The 14486-nt window shown below is 53.2% G+C and overlaps 1 protein-coding gene across 1 annotated transcript; it reads left to right on the top strand.

Moving 5' to 3' along the window:
* Positions 1 to 310: 310 nt before the first annotated feature.
* Positions 311 to 8122, top strand: LOC311530491 (uncharacterized protein). The gene is made up of 5 exons (XM_084647157.1): positions 311 to 422; positions 1858 to 2027; positions 3745 to 4047; positions 5199 to 5240; positions 5929 to 8122. Exons 2-5 carry the CDS (start codon positions 1904 to 1906, stop codon positions 5988 to 5990), a joined length of 531 nt encoding a protein of 176 aa, XP_084503283.1. The 5' UTR covers positions 311 to 422; positions 1858 to 1903; the 3' UTR covers positions 5991 to 8122.
* The last annotated feature ends 6364 nt before the right edge of the window (positions 8123 to 14486 follow it).

The following is a 14486-nucleotide window of genomic DNA, read 5'->3' as shown; positions in this document are numbered from 1 at the left end:
TCCAAGGGCTGGAAGTTGAAGCTAGACCAATTCAGACTGGAAGTACGGTGTACATTTTTAACAGCGAGGGTAATTAACCATCGCAACCATTTACCCAGGAGTCAGGGTGGATTCTCCACCACCGGCAATTTTACGATTAAGATTGGATTTTTTTTTCCTCTAGTTCAAACAGGAATTAATTGTAGGAAGTCCAATGATCTCAGGAGTCTCCTGAGACTTAGAAATCTCTGAATCTCTCAGCTTGGCTGACGTCAGCACTGAGAAAGTACAGAGTCACACAAGAGTAGTTTCCTCTTCCATATTTGTTGATATTTGCAGCCGAGCAGCCGCTCCTTTCCAGCTTCCCTGTTCAAACAAGGAACGTTAACATCAAGGGAGCTCTCCGGATCTGGACGTACGGCTGGCATCTGCGCTAAACACAGGTAAGGGACCCCGTCACCGAACGACCCCTGATTCTCTGTCCCACGCTCCTTTTCTCTCCTCCATCCCCAGAGCTGTGGGGGGGGGGGCATAAGACGAGGGTGGGACAAGGATCTTAGGGGGAACCACTTGGGAGGTAGTGAAGTGTGGAGCTGGAAGTGGGAAGTCGTGGAAGGCTCAGGGTGGAAGAACAATGCAGAGGACGGGCAGTGGCGGATTGCCAGTCCTGGGGCCATAGCGGGGTTGGGACAGGGCAGAAAGGAGCGAGTGGGGGGCGGGACCGCGGGGGAAGGGGAAGAATGTGGTGGGGCCATGAGTGGCCTGGGGGCAGCGCTGTGGGGAAGGGACAGCATGGGATGGAATGGGGGCAGGGCCACACAGATGGCAGGGCTGGGGTGGGGCCGCGGTTCTGGGGCCAGGCTCCACCCCCCGCCCTCCGGCAACTTGCTCCAGCCCCGGGCCCCAGGAAACCTTATTCCACCTCTGATCATGGGATGGCGCAAGCAGCCAGGACATGCAGCTCCCAAATCCAGTGCCTGGATCCTCAGCAGGTGTTACTGATGCCAATAAACATGCCTAGCGCTTTCCATCAGGAGATCTCAAAGCCTCATGAATAGCTGATCTTCCCTGGTTTTACTGGAAGTCCCCTGTGATGTCTCAAGTATGGACTGGGAGCTTTCTCTGCCTGTAACTGAACGGGGCAGGGCGACGACACCGCTGAAAGATTTCTTTTCCAACTTCCTTCTCAGACGCCTCACACCCCCAGGGAGGTGGTCCAAACCCACCATGGCTTGGGAGTTTTAAAACAGGACTGTAACTGATATAAATTAGAACTGGTCAGGAAGTGGCTCCCCCCTCCCCGCAACATGGAAAATGTTGACTTTGTTGAAAATCCAAAAAAATGTGTATATGGGGGGAATCTGGTTTTGGGCAACTGAAAATATTTTGCTTTTCTGAATTAAAAGTCAACATTTTTTAGGGCAAACAAACTGCAAAAAATCCATTCTGATAAAAATCCAATATTCCCTTGAAAGCCAGTTTTGATGGAAACATTTAAACCAACCCTAACACAGAACCCAGCCTGACCCCATGGCAGTCAGTGGGGGTCAGTGCTGGATTCTTAACTCGGTGACCCCCCCCCCCCGGTAAACCCAGAGTGACCCCGGTGGAGTTAACTGAATCAGGGCTGGATGCCGATCTTATTTACCCTGGCACAAATCTAGAGTTACTCAATCTCCCATAAGTAGAAACGATACTTTATCATCTGCATTACGACACACATTTCCCCTGCAAACATCCCCAGTAACGTGGCTTGCTTTCTCTGACTTTCCATGTCTCCGGTAAGACGTCCAATTTCTGTGTTCAGTCTCTCTCTCCATCTAGCCTGTCGCACTCCTTCTAACCTCTATCGGGATTTTTGTTGTTCTCCTGTCACAGGCTGAGCTTATCCTGTTCAAGGACTCCAGCCCTTTCATCCCCTGCTATGGCTCCCGTGCACAGGGACGCACAGCCGGGGCGCTTCCGGATGACAATCCCCTGGGGTTTGCTGCTCAGCGGGCTGATTTACAGTGCCATCTCTGAGATCCGATGTCCAGAGAAGGCGCCAAGTAAGGACGAAGCCCGGTACAACGCTGATCCCTTGAGTCCACAGCCTAGGCACTGATTTTTATGATCATAGACTATCAGGGTTGGAAGGGACCTTAGGAGGTCACCTAGTCCAACCCCCTGCTCAAAGCAGGGCCAATCCCCAATTTTTGCCCCAGATCCCTAAATGGCCCCCTCAGGGATTGAACTCACAACCCTGGGTTTAGCAGGCCAATGCTCAAACCACTGAGCTCTCCCTCCCCCCCCGGGGGGTGTTCCACCCTGCTCTGCCCCAAGACCCGACTCCCACTTTGCCTTTCCCTGATGCCCCACCTTTGCTCTGCCTCTTCCTGCCCTGATCCACCCCCTCCACCAAGGGCCTACCCTTGCTCCACCCCTTCTGCTCCCTCCCCCTGAGGCCCTGCCCTCACTCTGCCTCATCCTGCCCCCACTCCCACCCCTCCCTCGAGACCCCCGCTCACTGCTTTCTGCCTTCCCCGAAGTGCCTCCCGCAGCTGCAGTTCAGCCGAACAGCTCATCTGCAGCCCCACCAATCAACTGCGGCAGCTTCAACCCCGGAGCACCCACGAAGTCAGCACCTAGAGTCCACAGAGCCCAGGAGTCCTGACTCCCAGCCCCCCCTGCTCTAACCCATTAGATCCCGCTCCCCTCCCAGAGCCAGGGAGAGAACCCAGGAGTCCTGACTCCCAGCCCCCCCTGCTCTAACCCACTAGCCCCCACTCCCCTCCCAGAGCCAGGGAGAGAACCCAGGAGTCCTGACTCCCAGCCCCCCCTGCTCTAACCCACTAGCCCCCACTCCCCTCCCAGAGCCAGGGAGAGAACCCAGGAGTCCTGACTCCCAGCCCCCCCTGCTCTAACCCACTAGCCCCCACTCCCCTCCCAGAGCCAGGGAGAGAACCCAGGAGTCCTGACTCCCAGCCCCCCCTGCTCTAACCCACTAGCCCCCACTCCCCTCCCAGAGCCAGGGAGAGAACCCAGGAGTCCTGACTCCCAGCCCCCCCTGCTCTAACCCACTAGCCCCCACTCCCCTCCCAGAGCCAGGGAGAGAACCCAGGAGTCCTGACTCCCAGCCCCCCCTGCTCTAACCCATTAGATCCCGCTCCCCTCCCAGAGCCAGGGAGAGAACCCAGGAGTCCTGACTCCCAGCCCTCCCTGCTCTAACCCACTAGACCCCACTCCCCTCCCAGAGCCAGGGAGAGAACCCAGGAGTCCTGACTCCCAGCCCCCCCTGCTCTAACCCACTAGCCCCCACTCCCCTCCCAGAGCCAGGGAGAGAACCCAGGAGTTCTGACTCCCAGCCCCCCCTGCTCTAACCCATTAGATCCCGCTCCCCTCCCAGAGCCAGGGAGAGAACCCAGGAGTCCTGACTCCCAGCTCCCCTGCTCTAACCCACTAGCCCCCACTCCCCTCCCAGAGCCAGGGAGAGAACCCAGGAGTCCTGACTCCCAGCCCCCCCTGCTCTAACCCACTAGCCCCCACTCCCCTCCCAGAGCCAGGGAGAGAACTCAGGAGTCCTGACTCCCAGCCCCCCCTGCTCTAACCCACTAGCCCCCACTCCCCTCCCAGAGCCAGGGAGAGAACCCAGGAGTCCTGAGTCCCGGTTCAGTGCCCTGTCTGTTATACCATGTTCTTGTCTATGTTCCTGCTGCCCCCAACTCCCTACAGGCTGTTTCTGCTTTACCCAAGCAATCCAAACTCTGTGTTTGCTTTTCTGTGTAGGCCCTGGAGATTGCCCACTTGCGTCCAGCTGTGTCTCCAAAGGGAGCTTAGTAAACACCCCACTTAACACATCTGAAACCACCCTGGATCTCTGCAAGCAAAATGGGTTAACTTCGAAGTGGGATCCCATCTACAGCTTTGTTAACGGGAGCCCGACGCAGCTCAGCAGCTACTTCAAGGAGAAAGTCTCGGTCTCCCATGGCACCTTCGTGGTGGAGAAAGTGAGCCAAGGGGCTGGTGGGAATTATGTATTTCAAGACAGCAATAGAAAATGTCTGGCTCAGGTAGCGCTGACAGTGGTGGGTAAGTTCTGCCTGTGGGACTCTGGGTCCCAGTTTAATCCTTGGGGTGGGTGCTGGGGGGGGGGGGTGAATTTTCCCTTTCAACTAGGGGATGAAAATCTTCCAATGAGCCCCCAGCTGCATACCAGACTGTGTCCAGCCATTGTATTTTATGGGTCAGGACACCCTTGCTCAGAGACGGATTAAGGTCTCCTGGGGCCCTGGGCTGCAGCAAGTGGGGAGCTCCCAACACCGGAACCATGGCCCCGTCCCACCCCTTCCACCTGCCATCCCTCCCCCGCCCCGCCCCTTCTGTCTGCGGCCCCGCCCACTGCCCCACCCCATCCTGCCCCTTCCTCTTGCCACCCCGCCCACTGCCCCACCCCTCCTACCTCTTCAGCCTGCCATCCCGCCCCCCTTCTACGCCTTCTAACGGTGGCCCCACCCACGGCCCCACCTCCTTCCACCTGTGACCCCCGCCCACTGTCCCATCCCATTCTACCTGCGGCCACCCCATCCCTCCCCTCCCCTGTGGCCCTGCCCACTGCCCCACCCTATCCCGCCCCTTCAATTCGTGGCTCCTCCCACTGCCCCACCCTATTCCCCATGACTCCGTCTCTGCTCCACCCACAGGCCTGCCCCATTCTGCCCCTTCCCCGAGGCCCCACCCCCCAGGTCACTCCTTTCCAGATCTCCGCCCCCCCCCCGCACACTGTGGCCCCAAGACCTGAGGAGCTCTGTGCCCCCATCACAGCCCCAGGGGGCCTCAATGGCAGAGGGAGGTTTTTCCAGGGGCCCCAAATTGGACCCTGGGCACAGGCCCTGTTAGCCCATGTGGCAATCGGTCACGGCCTTGCCGTATTCGCTCCGCTTGTGTTGTGCGTTCTGTGCAACACGGAGAGCTCGTACGGCTCATGAAACCCTTTAATTCTTTCTGCCCATCTAACGCCCCATCTGCCCCGCTCTCCCCTGCGGCGGGCGCTGACCAGCCCCCGAGCCATGCCTTGCGCTAGGCAGGGCAACCCTGTGCTCTTCCATAGCCTCCCCCTCCTGTCCGAGACGCGCCGGGAGCCCAATGACCTGACTGGGGAGTCGTTCGGTCTTCGTCGGTGGGATCGCTCCTGGTGATCGGACGCTCCCTGAGACACCTCTGCTCCTTCTCGTCTTTTCCAGGCTCTTCTAGTAGCCCATCCCAAAGCAGCGCTTATCAAAAGGGTGAGTGAAAGCTAACGGAGCAGGCTCGGGAGGGAGGGAGGGGGTCGGGAGAGAGAAAGGCTGGCTTTGTAATGAAGACACTTGGGTCATGCCCAGCTCTCTTATAGGCACCTTCTCTGATCTGGGGTAAATCACTTAATCTCTCTAGGCTGCAGTTCCCTCCAGCTGTAAAGTGAGGAGAGGAATCCTTCTTTTATCTGTTCAGGCTGGGGCAATTTACACCATGTCTGTGTGCAGCACCTGGCACAACAGGGCCCTGATCTCAGCTGGGGCAGGGACTATCGCACACAGTGTGAGAGATTTGCTGAAAGCCATAAATAAACCGAGGTCACCCCGCCTGGACTTTCCCCTGCATCTATATGTGGCATCCGCTCTAGGGGAAGATAAGAGCTGGGCCTGAGTCTCTGGGAAGAAGTAACATCAGCCAGAGGAAGAATATTGTCTCCTGCCCCCATAGTCCCAAGAGATATGATGTCCTCCTTGCCAATGTCGTGTTCACTCTGAAACCTACTGATGACCATTTAAATGACACCCTGGGTAAATACTTTGTGACTTAGCCCAGGTGGCCTCAGCAAGCCCAGACAAAAGAGAGAACTTGAGGATAGCTAGACACCATTAAGGACTTTGCAGGTTTAGTTTCAGAAGCCAACCTTGCACCGGTTCTCATCCCTTTTCTCTTTATATGCAGGTGCTGCGGCGGCCTGGTACTGGTGTATGTTTCCTCTCTTGAGTCTGCTTCCATGGCCATAGATTTGCATCACTGCTCTTGAGCTGAGCTAAGCTAAAGCACAGATTTGAGAAGCGTAACTAGAAGCAGCGTCACCCTACGAAGAGTTCTTTACCCACCCACGAACACCCAGAGCAGTAACCAACCAACTCATCAGGAGACAGCTCCCTGCAGCCCACGGGCCTCCTGAAAGCTGATAACCACACACACACAGAGTCCCTTTCACGCTCACCTCCCAACACACTTGTGTTGTTGTTGTTGTTACTGCTTAGTACTTCCTGCAACGCACCTCTATTCTCTGTAATTTTATTCTTTCAAGGTGCTGTTTTGGTGTTTTGACTGCTCTGTGCATTTCATCATTTTTATTTCTCTCTTACGCTTACATTTAATTCTTTGAGTAGCGAGTTCTAAAATGCCTAACCTGGCCTGGCTGGAGTAATTATCCATCTAGTCATTTTTCAGATATATATAAATATTATATCTAGGTCTTTTGTGTCTCCTGGTGGTGCACATCCGCCCATGCCTTGGTGCACATAACACAATGTATTCTGGACATGGATGGAAAAAATTCAAGGGAACATTGATGACTGAGAGTCCTTTAAAAAAAAAAAAAACTTATTCTAAGAAAGCTCTGGCGGTCAGGGCTATATTGATCCACCGGCTGCTCAGAACGTCACAGCAACCCTGGGGGAAGGAGGCCTGTTACTGGAGAACCGACCCCTGGAGCCAGGAGAATCTCTCAGCGCCATGAGCAGTGGACAGGACTATGGTGCGCTTTTTTGCAGATTCCTATTCTGTTCTTTAGACTAGAGGGTCTACACACACACACACAGAGACCGGGTCTGCTTCCTTCCAACAGGGGACAGTATCTGACACAGAGAAAGTCCAGATGGCACACACACCGCAGACCTGATTTTCCCCCAGCAGGGGGCAGTAACACAAACATACACACACACACAGTGTAAATCTGGACATGTGCACATACATACACAGCGGACCTGATTTTCCCCCAGCAGGGCCAGCTCTAGGATTTTTGCTGCTCCGAGCAAAAAAAATTTTAGCCGCCCCTGCTTTTTTTTAGCCCCCCCTGGCTCTGCCCCAAATCCCCAGCCCCGCCTCCTCCCCCGGGCATGCCACATTTCCCCCCCACATTGCTTCCTGCAGCTCCCCCCCGCAACCCTCTGCCCTAGCTCACCTCCACTCCGCCTGCTCCCCTGAACAGGCTGCCGCTCTGCTTCTCTCCCCCTCCCTCTCAGGCGAGGGAGAGGGAGCGCGTTCAGGGGAGCGGGCAGAGTGGAGGCGAGCTGGGGCGGCGGGGTCACCTGCTTGTTTTGCTGGTGCCTAGAGCCAGCCCTGTCCCCAAGGAGGGGGCAGTAACACAAACATAGACAGGGTAAATCTGGAGATGCACACACACAGTAAGTCCGATTACCCCCAGCAGGGGGCAGTAACACACACATACACACACAGACAGAGCAAGTCTCGATGTGCACACACACAGAAGGTCTGAGTCTGACCACCAGGGGGCAGTCATGCCCACACAGAAGCAGGTTGATTTCCCCCAGCAGGGGGGCAATAACACCCAGGAAATCTGATCCCACCTAGGACACACACACACACACACAGGAGTTCTGCTCCCTCTGTCACCCCTACACACACACACACTGGTTCATTATAACATTTTGCATCAATCTCTCTCCTTTCAAACCCACACATCTGGGGCAAATTCCCAGCTCTTAGGGCTTCCTATTCTAAAATAAATGCCATGCGGTCTCCTTGCTGCGCACGGGAGGACTTTGGCATGTTACGCTTATAAGAAGCACACAGGATCTTTTTCAGGGGAAAAGGCAATACGCTGCGTTTATTGAAGATACAACAATTAGCATATGCATTCAATCACACCGCACACACACACTGTCCCACCAGTCAGTGTTATAGTTACCAGTCCAGAGTCCGGCTCGACCTAGTGGCCAGCTACGTTGATCACTGGTAGGGAGGAGCCAGGTTCCGTCAGTCGCGACACGATGCTCCGGGAAAGTCTTGGCAGGACGAACCCAAAGTTTCATGGCAAGGCTCCCTGTTTATATAGTGCTTTTCCTACATTAGGACCAATGAGTTTTGCACGGTCATGCTGTAATAAATTGTTGTTTGGCAAGTGCTTGTTTTCTTAACTTGTCCTTCTCAGTCTTTACATCAAGTTCCTCAGGGAGTTATACCATGCTGGTTTTGATCACCACTATCTTGTCTCCATTAATAGGTGCCTGTCTCATCTTTAGAGTCGTCAATCTGCCCTCCTCTGATGCTTCAACAGGGACTGTTGAGGCCTCCTGGTGCCCTTGTGTCTGTCTCCAGCTCCTCCCTAGACCATCTGGTTCAGCGATGGCCTTCACACTTATCTCTTAACCCACACGTTCCTCATTCACTCACGAAACACAATTAATTTACACAGAACATTTTGAACAGGAACATCAAATTGCAATGCAAAAAGAAAAAAAAAAGAAACAATCCTGGCATTCCTTTACTTATTTTAAAATGCTAAACCTACAGCAGATTGGTGACCCTCAGAGGATCTGTTTCTGCCTTGAAATCAGTCCAGACACAGATTCTGGCTGATGGCCCATTAGGCCATTCCTTTCTGCTCTTCAAAAAGGGTGGCTGGTGGGATATGATCAAATCATACACCAATCCATTTAATACATACTATATTATTATGCTTTATCCTTCATTCTAAATTATATAAAATACAAACATAAAATCCTACTGCTATAAAATCACCTCCCAGCTCCTGCTCACTTCTCCCATCTTTACACATCCAAGGATCATCCTTTTGGCCACAGCATCACACTGGGACATCACATTCAGCTGTTTGTCCATTATAACCCGTAAGTCCTTTTCTGGGTCACTGCTCTCCTGGAGACAGTCCTCCATTCCGTAGGTCTGACCTGCAATCTTTGGTCCTACATGTCTGATCTTGCATTTGACAGTTCTGATGCACATTTTGTTTGAATGGGCCCAGCTCACCACATTAACAAGAGTGCTCTGTTCGGCTGCCATTTAATTACCGTTCCACCAATCTTTGGGTCTTCCACAAATGGTCGCAGCAAGGATTTTAGGTTGCCTTCCAGATCGTTGATGAAAATGGTTGAATCCACATCAGGCCTAGAAACACGTCCATTGAACGATGATTCCCCTTTGACAACTACTTTCTGAGATCTGTCAGTTCACCCATTAGTCATGTACTCTATCAGTGTTGCCCAGTGCTAGATTTTTATTGACACCGAGCCAAATTCATGAATGGACGCTGCAAGATGGAAGGACCATGCATGGATGCACCAAGTTGCAAGAACCATGCTTGGATGCTGTGAAATGCAAGGACTGTGGTAAGGAGATGGCCTCACTAGGCATGACCATGGCATCTTTCCTTCATGAAACTTAGAATCAGTTTGTCCTTCCATGGCTTCCATCATTCACCTGTGACCGCTGCACACTTGCCTGTAGGCAAACAATGGGAGGATTTTCAACCCAACTCTTGTGTGTTGGCCAAATTTCCATTTGGTGCCTCAGCTTAAAGTGTCTATTTCCGAGAACTGGGCCCATAGGGAAAGAGTGGGAGATTCAGAAAGATTAACACAGTGTGGCAGAGCTCCGACCTTGTCCCTGTGGGTGTCGCGCTTCCAGGAGGTTTATGCTAGCCTCAGAGGCTCACTGCGACCCTCCATGTGGCCCTTCTCCCCTCCCATGGACACATGTTACCCCTGTACGCTTAGTCTGCATTAACTGGCTGCGCTTCACTAGTTTACCCGAACTTAGGGTGATAGCACTCCCTGAGTCTGAGTACCATGGTTTTGACCCCATCCAACATTTTACCTGCCTTGTGGGGGTGACTGTGACCCCTACAAGATTGAGTAGGCTGCATGTGTCTGCTCTGTCCCCCAGGTTACACTGCATGGGCTCTAAGACATTGGGGCACTGGGCTGCTTTATGCCCCAACTCCCCGCACCCGTTAACACCTATAATTGCTTCTAGTCACTCATGTGATAGGGGGTTTAGTCCCAGGGTCCTCCCCCCACTCAGGCCTTTCCCTTCCTTCTGGGTTCCCGGCTGGTTTTCAGCCCCCCTCTTCTTCCACCTAGAACTCCCTGGGGGTTTGGCAGCCTGACCCTCCGGGGTTGGGGTCAAGTGCTTGCTTCGTGAGGGGCCTTCCTTGGGTAGTTGAGTAAATTTCCTGGCTGTCATCCATCTCTCCATCAATGTGATCATTTCATCATAGGTGGATGGATCATTCCGGCATACCCATTTGCAGAGATCTGGCGGCAGTCCCCTCATGTAATGATCCATCACCAAAGTCATAGAATCATAGAATCATAGAATATCAGGGTTGGAAGGGACCCCAGAAGGTCATCTAGTCCAACCCCCTGCTCAAAGCAGGACCAATTCCCAGTTAAATCATCCCAGCCAGGGCTTTGTCAAGCCTGACCTTAAAAACCTCTAAGGAAGGAGATTCTACCACCTCCCTAGGTAACACATTCCAGTGTTTCACCACCCTCTTAGTGAAAAAGTTTTTCCTAATATCCAATATAAACCTCCCCCACTGCAACTTGAGACCATTACTCCTCGTTCTGTCATCTGCTACCATTGAGAACAGTCTAGAGCCATCCTCTTTGGAACCCCCTTTCAGGTAGTTGAAAGCAGCTATCAAATCCCCCCTCATTCTTCTCTTCTGCAGACTAAACAATCCCAGCTCCCTCAGCCTCTCCTCATAAGTCATGTGTTCTAGACCCCTAATCATTTTTGTTGCCCTTCGCTGGAATCTCTCCAATTTATCCACATCCTTCTTGTAGTGTGGGGCCCAAAACTGGACACAGTACTCCAGATGAGGCCTCACCAATGTCGAATAGAGGGGAACGATCACGTCCCTCGATCTGCTCGCTATGCCCCTACTTATACAGCCCAAAATGCCATTGGCCTTCTTGGCAACAAGGGCACACTGCTGACTCATATCCAGCTTCTCATCCACTGTCACACCTAGGTCCTTTTCCGCAGAACTGCTGCCTAGCCATTCGGTCCCTAGTCTGTAGCAGTGCATTGGATTCTTCCGTCCTAAGTGCAGGACCCTGCACTTATCCTTATTGAACCTCATCAGATTTCTTTTGGCCCAATCCTCCAATTTGTCTAGGTCCTTCTGTATCCTATCCCTCCCCTCCAGCGTATCTACCACTCCTCCCAGTTTAGTATCATCCGCAAATTTGCTGAGTGTGCAATCTACACCATCCTCCAGATCATTTATGAAGATATTGAGCAAAACCGGCCCCAGGACCGACCCCTGGGGCACTCCACTTGACACCGGCTGCCAACTAGACATGGAGCCATCGATCACTACCCGTTGAGCCCGACAATCTAGCCAGCTTTCTACCCACCTTATAGTGCATTCATCCAGCCCATACTTCCTTAACTTGCTGACAAGAATACTGTGGGAGACCATCTCATAGAATCATAGAATATCAGAGTTGGAAGGGACCTCAGGAGGTCATCTAGTCCAACCCACTGCTCAAAGCAGGACCAATCCCCAATTTTTGCCCCAGATCCCTAAATGGCCCCCTCAAGGATTGAACTCACAACCCTGGGTTTAGCAGGCCAATGCTCAAACCACTGAGCTATCCCTCCCCCACATCTCCAAAATCTCCTCCGGGCTGCATGTCTCGGGCCGTAACCACTTCCAAGTGAGGTGTATGAGGTCGAATAGTTGGGACCTCAGAGGTTTGTTCTCCTGGTATTTCCACTCCTGGAACCTCTGGGCCCGTACCGCTGCCATCACCCCTGATCGTGCTAGGATCTCTGCCCTCAGCCAGGAATAGTCAGCGGTATCCTGGGCGGGTAGATCAAAGTAGGCCTTCTGGGCCTCTCTGCACAAAAACGGGGCGAGAATGCTGGCCCACGCCTCACGCTGAGCAGAGCTCCGACCTTGTCCCTGTGGGTCCCGCGCTTCCAGGCAGTTTATGCTAGCTTCAGAGGCTCACTGCAACCCTCCACATAGCCCTTCTCTCTCTAGGACTAGGGTTGCTGTCTACTGAGCCCTTTTCATCATAAGCCAGCAAGCAGGTTGGTGAGAGAACTTCCCACAGTCTCTGTTGTCCCTGCAGGCTTGTTCCAGAGCAGTTTAGCCTCCTGTCCTGACAGGGGCCTGTCTTCCCCTCCCAGGAGGTGTTTCTGTAGTGGCAGGTTGGGGGGAACCCAGGCCCACCCGCTACTCCGGGTTCCGGCCCAGGGACCCTAGTGGCAGCAGCTGTTGACAGCCGACCTTTCACCGCCAGAGCTGCTACATTTCCCTGGGCCACTTCCACAAAGCTCTCCCGCTTCTCTCTCTTAAAGCCTTCTTCACCCTTACCGTAGGGCTCCCTTTCCACTGGCTTGAGGGTGTCTTCATTACCCAGCCCTTCAGCCGCACTTCCTCTCCTCTGGCTCCCTGGTTCTCCCCCTGGCCTGACTGGAGTGAGCCCTTTTATAGTATCAGAGGGGCCTTAATTAGAGTCAGGTGTTCACATTAGCTTAACAGCCTCACCTGACTCTTTGCAGGTTAATTGGAGTCAGGTCTTCTCATTAGCCTAACCTGGATCAGACCCTGCTCTGGTCAGTCAGGGAACAGAAAACTGCTTCTCCAGTGGCCAGTATATCTGCCTTCGACTACTCTGCTGTACGCCCTGGATCCCAAGAAGACTACTCTGCTCTACCCAACAGCCCTCGGTCTATCACAAAGGACAGGCAGGCAAAGAAAGAGACAGAGAAGGCTGCATTTGCTTCTGCAGTGCAGGCCGCATCAGGGTGGACTTCAGTTTTCTAACAGGACTAAGCAGCAGGCAGATCTTACCACGAAACTTGGGTCACATAAATAGCGCCTACATCCTACAGCGACAGGGCAGTTAGAGATGGAGATAAAAGATACAGTAAAACACAAACACAAGAATCAGAGTGATGGAGTCAGGACGCCTGGGTTCTATTGTCTCCTCCCCCTCTGACTCAGACAAGCCATTGAAACTCTCTGTTCCTCATTTAATTCATCTGGGACTAACGTTAGCCGCCCTGTGTAAAGCAAGCTGAGGTTCTCAGATGGAAAGAGCAGAGCAGGAACAATGTTTTGATTTCTGTTTCTCAGCTCTGTGTGACTACAGACGTAGAGACCATAGCCTCCGGGCTAATTTGCCTGCAGTGATCTCTGAGGTTTCCTAAGTCTCTATGAAGTTTTAAGAGAGGTTTGCTCTCACAGCCCTGAACACAGTCCCTGTAATACAGCAGCTCTCCAAAGCAAAAGCCATCCCCCTTTTCCCTCCCCTTGCCTTTCTCAAACAGGGAGTGTCCAAAATGCTGGTTCACAATTTCGTAAAGCAGGATTTTCTTTCCAACCTTAAGGGGAGTCTGATTTTGAGTCCAACCTCATGGGCGGCGGGTATCAAAGGCCAGGCCAGGCTAAGTCCATATTCCACCCTGAGGCCCTGCCTACCCTCCCTCCCCCTCTACCCACAAGCCGGCAGGGGCTCACTCAGCTCCAGCTGGTGGCCTGCAGGGGGTGAGCAGGCGTGACTGGGACAGGCAGGACAGGGCTCCTCTGGCCATGGGGGTCGGTCTTGGGGCTCCTCTGTCTGCAAGTGGGGCGGGGCCTTGGGTAGAAAGGGCAGGGCAGGTGGGCTAGCCTCCCCAAAGTGGGAAAGGGGGCTCACCCAGCACCCATGTCCAACCTCCACTCCACGCAATAAATAACAACCCAGCTCCTGATTGTCTCATCAACCATTAGAACTTGCTCTATTTTGAATAAGCGCTTTTTGAGGTGGTGAATTTTAGAGACAGGAAACAGATGAGTTAGAGCAAATGGCTCATTTTCATCATGGCAAGGAGGTTAGCAGTGGGGTTATCTGCTATCTAAGGGACTTATCTGTACCACATCTCTGTAACATCTGAGCAGCTCACCGTCTTTAATGTATTGCCTCTCACAATGCCCCTGGGAAGCAGGAAAGTGCAGTGATCCCCATTGTAAAGGTGGGGAACTGAGTGAGGCTAAGAAACATGCCCGAGTTCACACAGGGAACAAAGCAAAGCAAAGCAAAGACTTTGTCAGAGCAAAGACTTGAACCTCGGTCATCCAAGTCCTAGGCTCGTGCCTCAGTGTACGTCTACACTGCACACTAAGCTCAGGCTCTGAATCAGGTTTGAGCCCAAGCCCCCCTTCCATCCACACACAAATCAGTCTGACTCAGGTCAGTGAGCACTCAGGACCCAGGTCCTAAGATTCAGCTGGGGGGGAGGGAGTGGGTGGATCAGAGCCAAATCCCACAGCGCCGCAGGTCCAAACCCAGTCCTTTTGCAGTGTAGATGCAGCTCAAGTCAGAGACCTGAATTAGAAGGCCTGCGTGGTGCAGAGAGTTAGCGTGGCAGTGAGGCCTGGTGCAGGAGCCCAGTATGTCTACACTGGAATGTAAGCTCAGGGTTCGAACTCAGGCTCAAGCCTAACCCCCCTTCTGTCTACACAC

Source organism: Lepidochelys olivacea (genome assembly GCF_965140295.1).
Source record: "Lepidochelys olivacea isolate rLepOli2 genome assembly, chromosome: 14".
In the NCBI taxonomy this organism is placed as follows: Eukaryota; Metazoa; Chordata; order Testudines; family Cheloniidae; genus Lepidochelys; species Lepidochelys olivacea.
Note: the sequence above shows the minus strand (reverse complement) of the source record. Positions and strands in the feature narration are given on the sequence as shown.